The 16,080-nt window shown below is 30.9% G+C and overlaps 2 protein-coding genes across 7 annotated transcripts in view; one reads left to right on the top strand and one right to left on the bottom strand.

Annotated features, from left to right (window-relative positions):
- Nucleotides 1-16,080, top strand: part of LOC106681190 (homeotic protein spalt-major) — a 177,566-nt gene that overhangs the window by 72,548 nt on the left and 88,938 nt on the right. The window lies entirely within an intron of this gene.
- LOC106681191 (uncharacterized) lies at nt 2,897-4,937 on the bottom strand. Its single transcript, XM_014421391.2, has 4 exons — nt 4,478-4,937; nt 4,170-4,245; nt 3,315-3,532; nt 2,897-3,239 (listed from the first exon to the last, which is right to left on the bottom strand). Exons 1-4 carry the CDS (start codon nt 4,717-4,719, stop codon nt 2,954-2,956), a joined length of 822 nt encoding a protein of 273 aa, XP_014276877.1. The 5' UTR covers nt 4,720-4,937; the 3' UTR covers nt 2,897-2,953.

Here is a 16,080-nt window from a genome sequence, read left to right as displayed (position 1 = left end):
TTTTAAGAAACTAATGAAAAAATAAAATTTAAAAAAAAACCTTAACAAAAAAAATCAATAATTTCCATTAAAACGTAATGTCTAATATTTGTAATCCATTCAGGTTTATTAATTTTGTTAGGTTAGGAATTTTTTTTTCAACTGTTAAACAGGTCAAAATATTCCTTAGCTGAACACCTCACACATCATAAAACAGGTTTTACTGTGAAATATTGCTTTCTGTCTTGACTGAGGATAAGAATATTAGTGATAAAAAAAAAAGTCAATTCATATCAAATTTATTGAAAATATTAGTAAATTAAATGTTAGGAAAACAATAAATAGATAACAAATAATAAACATCTTATATTCAGCCCACACTAGCCGCTGTAGCCTGTTGTAGAAGAGCCTCCCTCTTCTAAACTCGATTAATAGATAATAACCCATGGTTCATCATTCTTTAAACAGGGTGGAGGCTGATTTCTGAGGAATGAAGCCACTAGAACTTTGCAGTCTTAAACTCCGCCAAACTAAATCGCCTATGGTATAGAATTTTAACAATGAAATTTAATTCTTCTCACTAAGGATTTATTTTTCAATTTTATAATCCGAGTTCCTGATGAATTGCTCTGAACATATCACACACATGAAACCATAGTAGTATGATACGTTAATAAAAGACAAATCGTAAATAAAAATTAAATTTTGTATTCATTCGTAAATTTCTGATTACTTAGTTATCAAATATTTAATTGCTAAATCAATAATGATAATAAGAATAATAATAAAATTGTCTTAATCAAGAAAATACTACTAATGCTCCAACCGAAAATAGATTATAATACAAAGAATAGATATATAGTATTTAACAACTCTGGGAAACAAACTCAAAGATATGTCAGTTGTATCATACAAAACCCAATGTGACATTAATGAACTGATATCTGTTGGAGACTTTCACCGTGGGAGTCTTGCTCAAATCCCTATCCCGTCTTCAGTCATCAACTTAGTTCAATAGTCATCTAACAGGTCATTATTAATCATATTTAAATGTAATATACCAGGTTAGTTATCATATTTGAATTCAAGTTATTTTAAGTTATTAAAAACATAGAATGTTATTGGAACTTTAGGAGATTCTTAGAACAATATACCTCTAATATGAAATATTTTTAGATCAATGCATCTGCAGGTACAGTATCTTTTCTTTTTATAGCCAATACTAATATTAGATGTGTGAACTTTTAAGAAAATTAGTTCTTGTTTCCTCCCCCCGCTGCAATAACATTTAACGACTCTTCCCTAATCATTCTTATCATTCAGTACAAACTGTAACAACTCTTCCTTCATCCACTTCTAGTTTTGTTAGTTATAAGTATCAGGTAATTTTAGGTAACATTAAGATTTTTGTTGATGTAAGAAAAAGCAGTTATGGTTGCAAATTGAAGGCTAAATACAAAAACTATCTTTGTGGCTTTGATAATTGATAAAAAGTAATTCGTAATTAGGATAATTTTTGATAAGATTCTAAAACCATGCTTCAAGTCTCTCCAAAACCAGTGTATATACGAAAGAAACCAGTCAACGCTTCAGACTTTTTAGATTTAATTTTTGAAATCCATCATGCGATATAAAACCTCTAAGTTTGAGAGGAGGGGTGGTTGAATTATTATTTTATTTAATTTTTTTGGTTCAATTGATTAAATAGGTCCGTTCTAGAAAATAAAAAAAAGTTAGTGATAAAAAAGTTTGAAAAATATTTGACTTTGGACGTTAGTTTCAGCTGAGTATACGTTGCTTCTAGTGTTGGCACGAAATTGGCTATGACATACATTATTTTGGTATGAAAACTGATTTTTTATTCTGTTTTGGACTCTCAGTTCATTTGGCCCCACAATGATACATATTAAGTTAATATTTTTTAGAATGTTTTTCAGCCACGACAACGGCCGTATTGTCGATACCTTCACTAGTAAGTTATCTACTAGTATTTGAATGATTTAAGGGCTCGTGATAGAAATTTTATTAATATCCAAACAATAATTTATGGAACATTATTTTCATTACATACCAATTGCTCACGTTAAAATTTTGAGAATAAAATTATTTTCACGAGTTTAAATATTAAAATGCAAACTTGAATAAAATGCCTTTTGTGAAACCTTCTATTTCACACCCACAGCGACATCACAAATCCACTCATCAGTAGAGGAATCGGTGAAGTTGACATCTACCATTAGTCAGCCCCTTTTAATACAAGGGTAGGCAAATATCTCTGTGAAATAGCCGGCCTAATGGAGTTAGCTGGAGGAGTTGAGTTCTCCTGTTTATCTTATGGAAGGTTGATTTTCATACCGTGCGACTCCACGCAAGTTGCCAACTCCAATCCGACCAAGTTTCCCTCAGAGGCAAGTTACGCCCTCCTGCCCACGAATGAGAGCCGTTTACACTTGGATTTGAATGAAAAGAGCTCTTTCACTCAGCTCCTGATTGCGATTCGAAACTTCCTACTCTCCCAATTTGTGAATCAAACTGAAATAGGGTGGGAAGGGGTACCGCTTTTCAGCTTTATTCCGTCGAATTAAACCTGTTAAATATCTTAGCTCCCCGTGCCTTTCCTTGAGAGAATATCGCTCGTGATATTCTCTTTATCGTTAGACTCTCATTACTTGAAACTTCTCCTTTAATGTAGCACTGCGCCATTGAAGTCATGAGGGTTTATCGACAATTGTACAGATTAAATAGTATATAATTGATCATACTAACATTTTCAATTGTAACATTGCGTTATTTAAAAAAAAAAATATTTTATTTGTTGTGGTAATACTACTTCCGTAATTGGCGTTAGATACTAGAATCCATTAACGTTATTATTATTAAGTAATTAGTAATCATTAATAGAAAGAGATATAATGAGTTAAAAAGTAACGAAAACATTGTTTATTTATTAATACTGTCGTTTTCTTCGTACCGTTCACTTGGGAGGATACACCCCTGGGGGATTACAGGTTGCGTGTGTAAGTTTGAATACTTTTCCTGATTTGTAATTCTTCATACCGTCTGGGAGGTGGTCACCTTCGCCGACGGTAGTCATATTGTAGGAGTACTCCTTGCCGGTGTTGGGACAACGCACCTTGCAAGTGGTTCCCTTTGGGCAAGGATCCCTACTTTCCTTCACCTCCACGAGCAGAGGATCTATCGGGCATTCTTTCGGAGGGATGTATCCAGGCTGGTGCTCCCATGGCCGATGAGGACATACTCTGAAAGTGGAAGAGTTTGTGGAATTAATAATCAGGCAGTGGTACATCTAGTTTGTGAATACTGATATTACGTACTTGTAAGGGTCTACATCGCAAACAGGCCTAGGGACTTGTGTGAAAGGAGGGCACAGCGGGAAAGGTTGCTCCTTACACCATCCCCTGCCCCGGCATTGGAATCTCGGGCAGTCGTCTTGGAGGCCGTTCCTCTTGATGCAGTCGCAGTTTTTGTACAGCTGAGAGCCGATCAGTTCTTTGGATTTGACTCGTTTCAAATCCCATGGCTTACCTTTGGGCTGAAATTAGCTAGGATCAACAACCTAACACGATTAAAGGCTAGATGCTTTTCTAATTCAATGGGTTAATTTAATTGAGGGATAATATTGGCAAATTTATACGAAATTGATAATGTGAATATAGTGCAGTTCAAAAAACAATGTAAAATTGTACCATTATAAAAATAACTTTATTTGACAGATTTTTCTAGATATTTTAATTTTTTGTTTGGAATATTGGTGCCCACGCAGGGAAGTTGTCATAAGAGATCGATTCAACTTTTTGATTTGATATCCATAGTACTTAATGCTTTTTATAATGAAAAATAGGCTGTTAATACATGGCGTATTAACACATATTGCCTCGTTAAATACAAATCAACTGTTTTTCCTAAATATATCTTTCAATCATTCTAAAAACGTAAACAAACCTTATATTATACAAAAAGTTGAACAAATCATTAGAAAACATTATCAATTTTTAAGTTTTAAATGATGTAAATATCGAAAAGTCACACTTTCATTCATGGTGACGTAAACATCTTGCATTGGGGATGCTTGTTCTGAAATATCCAGGATATTTTCAAAAGATCAAATGATAAATAATGAGCATAGAATACTTGAGAAAGAACAAGATGAAATTGAATTTAGGTCTTACCCGGTAGAAATTGAACCTATGAGGTCCAGTTGTATTGTTGTATGTTGGCCAAGTATCCCACTGATCACAAGGCATCCTGTATAGAAGAAATAGTCAAACAGACAGTCACTTCAAATATCAATAAGTGATTAATTCATTTCAGTGATTTATTTTTTCAATAAATATTACAAATATATATTTATCGGAGTTACCATTCTTTGAAATATCAATCGATTTAAATATTGTTTTTTGGTTACGAAATCGTATTAAATTTCATAAATTGAGAAACAGCGTTCCGTGATACACTTAAAGACAGTAATTGCACTTACGCATGATCTAGAGTCCGTATTACTTTCTTCATTTCACAAAGAACTTTCTTGGTCTTCTCCGACTTCTGGCGGCAGTAATTGAAGTCGTGTCCATCTGGAAGGTGTCCACAGAACCTGTTGAGAGCCTCCGGTTGAGTGCAGTAGCTGTAGATCTCACGGCCCGGATGGTCGACTTGTCCTTTTGTTTTCTGACCTCTGTTGCCATACAAACCAGTACAGACAATTCCGCAAGTTTGAGGCATGTTGTTGCGTTTTGATGTATACTGTTGCACAACTTAAAATTTTGATGATATGTGTCGTTTAGGTTACATTATTTAACTTGTGTACTTATATCAAACATTAACATGTGTGTACTGTAACTGAGGATGTGACATCTGTATTTTTTCATATCGGTTTAAAGACAAATCATTTAACTTTGGAAATATTAAAACATTCAGGAATCCGAATCATGACTTGTGTTACTTACTAATTTTACTTCTTAGTTAGAAAAAGAGAAAAACTATCAGCAGAACTTGTAGATGTTATCAATCGGATATAATGCCAATTATTTTTACTCGTAATCACGTTCTTCCTCTTCCCCATTTTAATGGCGTATATATTTTTGATATTGAGCAAATTGATAATATAAGGCATGTTTGTAAGATTTTTTTTATATTTTATATTTTACGTTAAAAATACTGATTTCAGCAAACCAAAGGAATTAATATATACCGTTCGACAGTAAACGATCCAGACGATTTTAATATGAATAAAATATTGCTGTTCTTAGATAGTGATAAAAAGCTGAAGATTTCATGTGTGCAATAGCTAATGAGATAGTCAAGAGGAATAAGAGAAAAAAAGGTTGGAAAGATTCATTATAAACAAAGAAATATTCGTAAATTTATTGTCAGTTTGAAAAAAATAAGTATATTGATTTTTTAATAAAACAATATAAATGTAAGACAGTGTATTTTTTTATCAATAAATAAAGAAACGTATACTCAAATATAACCCGATTAAAACCTTTCATGTTTTATTAATTTATGTCCATATTTGTGACGTCACCACTCGTATAGGGACTTAATATACTATTACGAATACAGGTTAGGCTACGGCTGTTCATTCCTGACTCATTTTAAACGTATGTTAGAACTAAACTGTCTGCCTTTTATAGGTTCCCAAATACTTTAATAACTATTAGAACTGACTTTCTACTATTTTTTAAATATTATAGAGACAGATATCTTTAACAGAGCTCTGAATTAAATATCAATAATTGATATTGATCTATTTTGTTCAAGTAAAAAATATTCTATATAATGAAAAAGTAATTTTAAATAGAAAAACAATGATATTAAATTTGTAACCATGATCTTTGAAATTAATTTCTTCATTATTCTTGCAAATTATATGTACACGCATCTCAGCACTCACTATCTCTTTAATCTCATTGCATTGCTCGCCGGTTTCAGCCCCGTTTCGGAAGGGCCCAGCTGGCCCATTGTGTTTCAGATAAAAATACCTCTGACACCGACTCCCCAGAATTATCTGATTTACGGGTCCATTAGTGTAAAAATATTGGTGTGGCTTCCTATGTGAGTTTTAAAACTGGTAAGGCAGATTCCATGAAATGCAGTCGAGTATAGGCGACTCGACCAGTCACCATAGGTCGGAATAAGGATTAATTGTTTAAGAAACTATGTGTAGGCCACTGAAGCATTTTTCGATGTAAATTGGTTTGGAAAAGTATTTAGTTTTTATGGAACCCAGTAATAACAAATAAGAGACATACCTATACACTGCTTATATTTCTAATTATGACCATAATAATTACTGATTATCTGCAGGCTCAATAGAAAATATATTTCCTATATTTTTATATGATAAAACTGCTTAATTTTCTTTTTTTTTCTTAGATAGAATACATAATATATTAGTTTAGTATCGGAATTATTTATATCATTGCTTCTTGTATCATACCATTTTAGCAACATAATAGATAAAATATATTAGACTGAAGATACACTCAAGAAGTTCGAAAAAAGAGAACGAAAACTACTCAAGAATAGCACTCCCAAAACCTAGATTAGTTCTAAAATATAATTTTAATCTCGAAACTATTACATTACAGAAAATACAAAAATAATGGAGAAAATATTTGGATTGATTTAATTTTTCATTTTCATCATTTTTCGATTGTTGAAGGAATAATATTTTGTAAGAGAGATAAACTTTTCCTTTCCAAGTCTTAATGGCTGATTACAATTGAATGTTATTGAAACAGCATAATTATTACTCCAAAATATTTTTTTTCCTTCATTTTAACTATTTATCACTATGCATTATTATCTCCACTATATATTACTTTCTTCCTTCATTATAATCTCTCTTTTCTATTCTCCTATTTCTTATTCAACTTTTTCATATTCCTTATATTTATCATTCTAGTCTAGCATACCCAATTTCACAACATAGTTTTTTTATATACTAAATCAAAGGATTTTTTTACAAAACAATCGAGCATGACGTGTTAAATAGAAACAATATTTATTATCCAGACCTAGTTCCCGACTTATTTATGTACGTAAAAATTGAGAAGTAACATTGTTAAAAAAACCTTAGTTTATAACGAGTGAGACATGTGCACATTGCACCTCGACAGATAGCCAAATTGTACATTGTCCAATCCTGATAACTTAATTACACTGACATTTCAATTAACGTTTATTTTATGTCCTCCAATTGCTTAAAGGCTTAAAACATGTCTAATTCTAATTAGGCTAGCTAATTAACAGGTTCTATCTTTCTAAGTTTTTCTCTTTTTTATAAAATCTTTAGGAACCATAAAAATGACTTATAGCCCTTTTTTTGTAACATTCAAATGTTTTGAAAGTAGTATATTATTTTTCGTTTAAGAAATATTTGAAATATTTAGATAACACATTGAATTGTATACCCACGCTATCAAATGGCCAACCCAGGGTTAACCTATTCCTCGAAATCAATCCATACCAATTACGATTCAAGTGTCGTATTTGGCTACGATGGCAAAAGGGTTTACTTAAGGGTATTTGTAATGATTTTTTCTGTTTTGTTTGCAATGCACAGGATGTTCAAGATTCGACTAACACCTTTTTTAACCACATACGAACGAATGACAGTTTTCTAAATTATTAATTTCAAAATTATGTAGAAGAAAATACTCCTACCGTTGTTCTAATTTGATAGTTATTATCTCCATACTAATTTAAATGCATTTTATCACAAGTTACCACATTTATATAATTATGATACCATAATATATTAGTAAATAACAATACTTATATCGAACCATCTGTAACCAAATTTAAATCAGTGATCTTCCCGTAAATAAATTAGTGAAGTGAAAGTAAATGAAAAATTATAGCATTGAGAAATTGATGATTATATTTGTCAGTACTAGCAAGTTTCATAACCAATCCAGTGGGTTTTAAATGCGCTTGGGAGGAGCTGCGGTTTCACCGATAATTTTTGTAAATGAATCGATTCGTGTGTCGATGCAGTAAATCCTTTCAATGCTTTCTAAACCATGCTAAACCTGTCTCAAGTTATATGAGAACTCTCTTGTCCTAGAAAATTCTAACACTGATTTATAAATATGATGTGAGATTATTTTAAATTATTTATTCAAAATCATACTTTTTTTTAACAGTGCTTTTAGAATTGTTTCTAAATGAATATATCTAAACCGCAAATTATAAATGTAATGCAAATTCTAACTCAATAAAAAAAATTGTTTTACGATTCACACATAGTTTACACTTCAGTGGTAATTTATTTTTTGCGTCAGTATTTTACATATCATGTGGACATTTATAATATATATTTTAAAGTCCTTGGTGAAGTTTCCTTACATATGATAATAAATTTAATTTCCAAGTGTGCAGGATATAGTGACAATGGTCTATAAAAGGGTAGAATTCAACACTTTTAATGAATTTATTAATCAGCTCAATATCCAGTAAAAAAGGTGAAAATCATAAAAAATATCTCAGACTGTTGAACGCCCTCTCAAAACAAAAAAAAATCTAAGTAGTTGAATAGTTGTAAACCCCTGGTTTACAGATCAGGAAAGATAAGGTAAAAAATAATAATAAAAATTATTTCTGAATGTAATAATTCACTTGTCCTTATTTTAAGACCTCTAGTTTTCTATTAAAGTGGACGATTTTAATTTCTTTATGGCTTTTTGTGTCCATACAAAATAAGTCTATTCTGACACAGGTTTTCGGCTGAAAGTAAAGAGTTTTTCAAGCTTCAAGCCAAATTATGGAGAAACGAATCATAATTTACAAATTAATCATACTTTACAATAAAATAAACAGGTATATTGAGAACACAATTTTTCTCGTAACCAAAAACAGTAAACATCTATTTATAACTTCGCGCGTTTTATCTACAAAAGCTATATAACAGGCCTTGGGTGAAAAAAAAATCTTAATAATACAGAAAACAAAAAGTTCTTAGTTGATTCTAATTGTTTCTAAGTAAAATTTAATATTTATACCAATCATTTGAATATATTGGATCTTGGAGATTGTTCAAGTTTAGTTCAGATTGATGCGCTAACTACCCAATAAAGTTGCTTTGAATTCACAAATAACTCAGAAATTCATTGGAAGAAGTGAGATACGCATCGACACACCTGTGGGCGGATTCGAATCACGTCGACAGGAGCAGATGACCTAAGAGGATGAGCAAGGTAGCCGGCGGCTTTATGTATATGTATGGACTCTAATGGCTAGTTTGTACGTGTGATGTGTTTACATTATACTAAGAGGTGTCAGGATAGGAGGTAGATTATCAGCGGTAGCATTGTGTCCGACGATAACCGCGCCATACATATGCATTATGTTTTGACGGTTTAATCCTACCGGGGGCCGCTTCCGACAAATTTGTGCGTTTGTTGGGCGAGCATGAGATCCAACGACCAGGTGTTAGTCACCTGTCTTGCGAGGCTATGCGTATAATACTATCTGATCCCGCTGTATTATACCTTTCTCTCTCGCTCCTTTGCTTCTACTTTATTAGACACTTTGCCTTTATCTTCTCCACCTTCTGCGGCCCCTCTATCTTGACCCCATCAATATAAAATACTGCTTATTTTAAATACAATTAAATTACTCCGCCAAGTTGGTGATCCGGTGTTTGAGCCCCGCCGTTAAAGTTGTGTTTTATGCCTGCCATGGGACAAGCGATGTAAGTCCTCCTTTGGACATCTGTGTACTCCGTTTCCATATGTAAATCCGAAAGTGGCCAATTGGCAGTCGTTAGTCGGCTACGACTTCCTAGTCGTATAGCCTCTTGTGTCTCTCGGTTAAACGGCCCTTACACGATCTTTGATAATTTTACAAGTAAGGAAGTCACCTCTAATAGGCAATATGTTTCGAAAACTCTAAACATTTACCTCCTTGTTCCAACAATACAATCTGATGTATATGTATTTTAATTTAGCCAACGATAAAAGGACAATAAACATAACATTAAATAATTAGAAAGTACTGCTATCTATATAATATATAAACAGACAAAGTTACAATGTTGAAACAAAGCAGAGACTAAAACTTCATAGTTGACAATTTATTATAGAAAATAAATTAAATCTTAGAACACAAAATTTAAAACTTATTGATCTTTAAAATGGCTTGATTAATAATTAAACCAGAAAAGTTCTCATATAAGTGGAAATTAAAAGTTGATACTAATAAAACGGAAGCTATATTTTTTTCAAAGTGTAATAAAAAAGTATTTAAAAATAAATATAGGATCACAAGGCATTGGGATTTGTAAGATGTCATTTTATAGGCCTGTGTAATCTTAGAATAAAAAATTTAATTTGAAATCTTCCAAAGCTAATCGAATTATAGTTATTTGTATCTTCTTACTTGAGTATTTCTCTCATTTTCCATGATTATTTCATCATTTCTCCGTTTGTTAATTCTTAATAGTTTACAATAGTTGTTATTTTATTCGTATTCTTCAAATACTTATCTTTATATTAATTATATAAAATACTTCAAAATTTATAAGCTATACAAAGATAATAAATGATAAATAATTCTCTGAATTTTATAAAAATATATGAATATATATACATATATATACATATATATATAAAACCACTATACCAAATATTACATACAGAATCACTTAGTTCCTCTATATACTTTGTTACACATCGTTCTTGTCTTAAATTTAAGAATAATGAATTATTTTCAGATTTATTTATTTGATATTTTTATTCTCTAAAAATTATGTTAAAATTAGAAGGGTCTACTAGTATTAATATAATATAATAATTAAGCATTTGTGCTTTTTAGAGAAAATATGTGCAATATTGTTTTGTTTTTTTATTAATAGACCATACTATTTATGTTACATTGTAAGTTAGTACGATAAGTGATTTATTCTAAGGCACTTAAATGAAGGTAATAAAGAAGTTAAATAAATAAAAAAATTAACTTCCGGGAAGGTGGTCACTAATAATGATACGGTTCAATATAAATATTGATTCATGATTATACATCGAGAGGATGCTCTACGAAGGCTATTAGAATAAGTATTCCAAGCACGGTCATAGATACTCAACCACTTGCTTGGATAGTACAGCGTAAATATTAAATCCTCTCATCTTCTACTGAATTAATACGTCTAATTCCAACTCCTTTATATACCGATAGTAGCTACAGCTTTGCCAACTTTGAATTTATGCGCCTTCGTGTTCAATGAAATCATTTTTATGATCATTATAGATGATTGTTTGTTTAAAATTATACTTGCAGATGAACCGGCTACTTCTATTTAACAGCATATGATAATGGAACTGATATTTATAAAATATCAATTTTGCAATTTTATTCTATTGTGTAAAGTTTATTTCTATGTAATCATTTGGTTTAGTATTCCATATCCTTTATTAAAAATCTTGACATATCAATAGATGAAAAGTAATGTTCTTTTCTGGTGAATATTCTTGTTACCAACAACAGAACAGTTAAACAACAAGGAAATATTCCTATTTAATATACTTTCTTAAATTATTGAAAAATAAACTTTAAAAGCCCAATTTAATACATTTTTGCTACAACAATTAGTCCTTTTGTAGATATGTGTTATCATTTCTTAACCATCGATATGTTAATTGTGTATTAAAAAAAAATTAAAATCTGTACCGCAACAACCCATGAAGGGTCAGGGCTTCAGTACTTTGTAAGGAAGTACTGTTACTAGACCAACGGTTATGCAAGGAGGTGAATTGATTAGAATCACGCTCGACCGCCAGATTTTTATCCGATTAAGGGTGCCAAATTTAAGAGGGTGTGTGGACCCTAGGAGGGCTCCAAGAACCAACAGTTGACTCACGGCTACTGTGTAACAGTAAAAAATTTGCTGCCCAGTCGGATTCGAGCTCGGGTCCTTGGAGTTCGTAGCAACGCGCCTTACCCCGGGGCTACAAGCACCGTTAATGTTGTTTAAATACTCAAATTACAATACAAAGTAAGCGAAAAAAACTTAAAATTTAAGTTTAATTTGAAATTGGATACAATATTAATAGCAATGTTTATTTACACCTTTGTAATTACTATAATTTAGTACAAATAAATGACTAAAACTCTATTAGTAACATACATACATATAAACATTTTTCAGATTTATATAAAAAAAATGGTACACCTACGGAGGTATTGGGTTTCATAACATCTGGAAAGGACGTACTGTTTCTGGACTAATGAAGAATGCTCAAAGGAGGTGATGTAGTCAGCAAACATACTCAACTGTCAGGTTAATCCCGTGAAGTCGGGAACCCACTTTTATTAGGTGATTGTACATCAAGGGGACCTCAGTCAGGACCCCTTGGAAGCTGATAGTTCATCAAACAGTTGAATATAACACAATTATTGCTTCTCTAAATAAGTGCTCGTCCTATTCACAATCTCCTTTGACTCGCAATAATTAAACCACGCCTAGACGAACCGTAAATCATTGAAATAGTCAAACATTTAAATTTAACCGGAGGATCATTAAAATCCAGAAAAAAAATACCGAATAAATAAATCTTTCCCCGAAGGTTCGATCATTGTTTAGAAACGATCTCACAAATGTAAGAGCCTTCAACTGTTTCCTAATTTGGACTTTTGCCAAAACATCTCTTTCCTTCTTTGAATCCAGGATGGGTTGCTATTCCCGCTTTTTTCATTGTTCCTCCTTTTTGTTTTGTTTTTTCATTGTTCACGAATACCTAGTAACTCACTAGAGCCGCAGCAGTCTTGGCTCGAGGTTTCGAGGGTATCTGTCGGCGTAATACTTCACCCAGTAACCCAAGTCCTTAGATGTCAGCTGTTTTTAAAAAAAATAAAATAACAAAAACTATTTGAATTTCCATTTTTGTTTGTTTTAAGAAACTGAAATTTAAAAAAAAAAATGACGAAATCATTAAATTGCCTAACAATTTTGGAACCACCTATCGTTTGGTTCTTTATTCTTGAACTAAATGTAAGTTTACGCCTGACTCTTCGCTGCCTGATTAAAAAAGACAAAAATAATTTTCTGTCAATTTCAATTTAATATTGAAAATCAGGTACTAAAACAAAGGTAACCTTCTTTATTGAATTCGTAGGCTTTTCAATAAAATTTGAAAAAGAACTTGATTATTTCGTCGTTCATATCTAATTTTTAAAAACCAGACTGATTCTGAAGAAATTATCGTTATTCAAAGAAAAAAGAGTTAAATTAAGGATTATTAAGAAGAAGCATTTGCCTAAAATACAAGTACTACTTTTTTAAATGCACACATATAATTTAGTTATTATTTATTTATCATGGCCAATAACTCACGTAGAAGACTGAAGAGGAGCTGGATGATAGAGCTTCTCGTTTACAAAATTAAGTTTTAAATCCACATATGGCGGAGATTTCGCTTAGGATATTATCCTTTCTCAAGCCAATCATGACATTTTCAAAAGTTAAACATTTCCTTCACTGGTTGTCATATCAAATGATTAGTGTGAATAAAGATTAAAGTAAAAATTATTTATTTTACTTACTAAAGTTAGATTTTTGTTGTTTTGTTGAGTAATACGTAGTTAACATTTTTACAATATTGTGATGGATTAAGTATAAAACGTATTTATTCAAACCTTTATTTGTAAATTATAAATTCAATAGACTTTCAAAAATAAAAGGCTATGATATAAGATATATATAAAAAAACAGCCGAAAAGTTCGAACAGGATTTTAATGTCACAGAAAAAGTTGTTTCGTCTCGAGAAGGGACATTGAAAACATAAGAAATTCCCAGAATAACAATTCAAATTTACATTTAGGCCTTGCCCAGGTGTAGGGAGCGCACGATCGAAGACCATATGACCGGCCCTGTATAAGCGGATAGCTAATTAAAATATATAATGAATGCAACTCTCAGCCCCATCATATCGGATGGGTTAAATGCAAATCCCTCCCCGACCACAATAAATTCCCCTGAGCTAGGTATTAAATAAAATAAAGACTCATTAATTACCCCTCCTCCTACCTCTGTGCCCTGTAATTGGCCAAGTTTTCATCCATCTCCCCCTCCATGCTATCTACCATCTCTTCCCGCCCTTCTTAAATCACCGGCTCTTCTTTCCACCGACTGCCCCAGCCTTACCAACTCCTATACTTGTCTTATATCATTTTCTTTATATAGGAAAAATCTGGCTCTATTTCCAGAAATATGTTAAGTATTGTTTTTTATTAAAAAAACTGTTAGGAAAATTCTTGACTGGGACGAAATTTTAGTTTATACCTACCTACATTATCTTATAATGTAACACAATTTATTCATTTTATTTAGATGACAATTAGAAACGATGAATCTACCACAAAAAATCACATCAGATTTATAAACTATCTATAAAAGAATAATTATTAAAATTTATAATCCTTGTAAATCATATTTTGAGATATATTAACAATCTACATTGGATAATTAATTCGTTTGGACAGCGGGACCATAAAGATTTACAAGCCAGACCTAAAAGTAAAGTAAAATATTTATAACCATTAAAGAATGTAGTAAGATTGTTGAAACTTTTTTGTATTATGTTTGCTTTTTTTATGTATATCATATTGTAAATAATACATACAAACATCATGATTAAAAATTAATAATCAGTAATTAACAATTAATAATTTTAATAAATCTCTTACTTTTTCTGATTGACGATATTTAGGTATTTTATTTATTTAGGTTTTTTTTTTTTTCAATAAAAGGTGATCAGAAGAAAATTTCAAGATGTTTACTAATCGATACCTTGTTAAATACCATACTTAATTGCCATAATTACAACTTGCAACACCACCGAAACCATATATAATAATGAGGAATTATTTTTTTGTTCAATTGTTTTATATTTATACTTTTTTTAATATTTATTATTCACATAAAATAAGTACTAATTATTACTGTGGCATTCATGAATTGAAAACAGGAATATCCACTAATCTTGAACTTATGATTACAATAATGATAGCTTCTTATTAAACATACATAGGTATTTATTAAATTATAAAGATGATTGTAGAAATATTTGCTCTGAACCATATTTCAAATAAAAATGTTTATAAACAAATAGTTTTATTATAATACTAAATATTATGCTAGTATAAGATTAGAAAATTTACTTTATTCATATTTAAATAATTTTTTTTTTTTAATTATTTATTTAATGTAATTTCCAACAGTACAAAATTATACAATAGGTAAATATGTAGTACGAAATAAATTATGAATTAAAAATTTGTTTTCTGTAAAATAATATTTAATTAGTTAACACTAATTATATTGTTTAAGTATAATTAAGATTATATCTATTTTAAGCTTATTTATTACATATACATATATATGTATAATACACATCATACATCTAATGAAAGTAATTATATCTACGATCACGGTTTCAATTCGGCAAAGCCATAAGAAAAAGAAGAAGACAAGCAGGCCGTAAACACATGTTTATTGCCAGAAAAACAGGCATTGTCTACCGGTTTCCCGTTTTGCCAACTTTCTGTCATTCAACATCAGACCAGTTTAAATCTACTCTCGAAGCTTTTAACTCCAACTGCCAAGGAATCCTACGGACTCGAGTGCATCATCAGAGGGCTTAAAAGAATGGCTGCTTCGTAGTACGTAAAGAATATATTATTATATTTAGATGAAGTAAAATAATAAAAATGTATTATACATCAACACATATAAAATATATTACTTTATCAAGAAAAATTCAACTATCGGTTGAAAACTTTTTAATAAATTTGTCGTTCGTAACTGGCCATGTGCTTTATAGAGTGAATTTAGAATATTCTTAAGCCTCATATAAAATGAGTTTTATGAACTGTTTGTATTGATTTTTTTTTTTTTATTGGAATAAACCACTTATAGATGGAAGGAACCGAAGACAAAGAGTTTCCAGAAATGTTTTAATTCAATTAGTTATCGTTATTACTAAATATAAAGTAATATATATATATAGCAGAACCCCACTGAATAGGCCCAGTGGGATAACCGGGGTTTTGAAAGTATTTGATAAGTAATTTATTGATTA

The sequence above is a fragment of the Halyomorpha halys genome, unplaced genomic scaffold, assembly GCF_000696795.3.
Source record: "Halyomorpha halys isolate HHAL.00 unplaced genomic scaffold, Hhal_1.1 Scaffold316.1, whole genome shotgun sequence".
Taxonomy (NCBI): Eukaryota; Metazoa; Arthropoda; class Insecta; order Hemiptera; family Pentatomidae; genus Halyomorpha; species Halyomorpha halys.
This window is presented reverse-complemented; position numbering and strand designations above follow the sequence as displayed.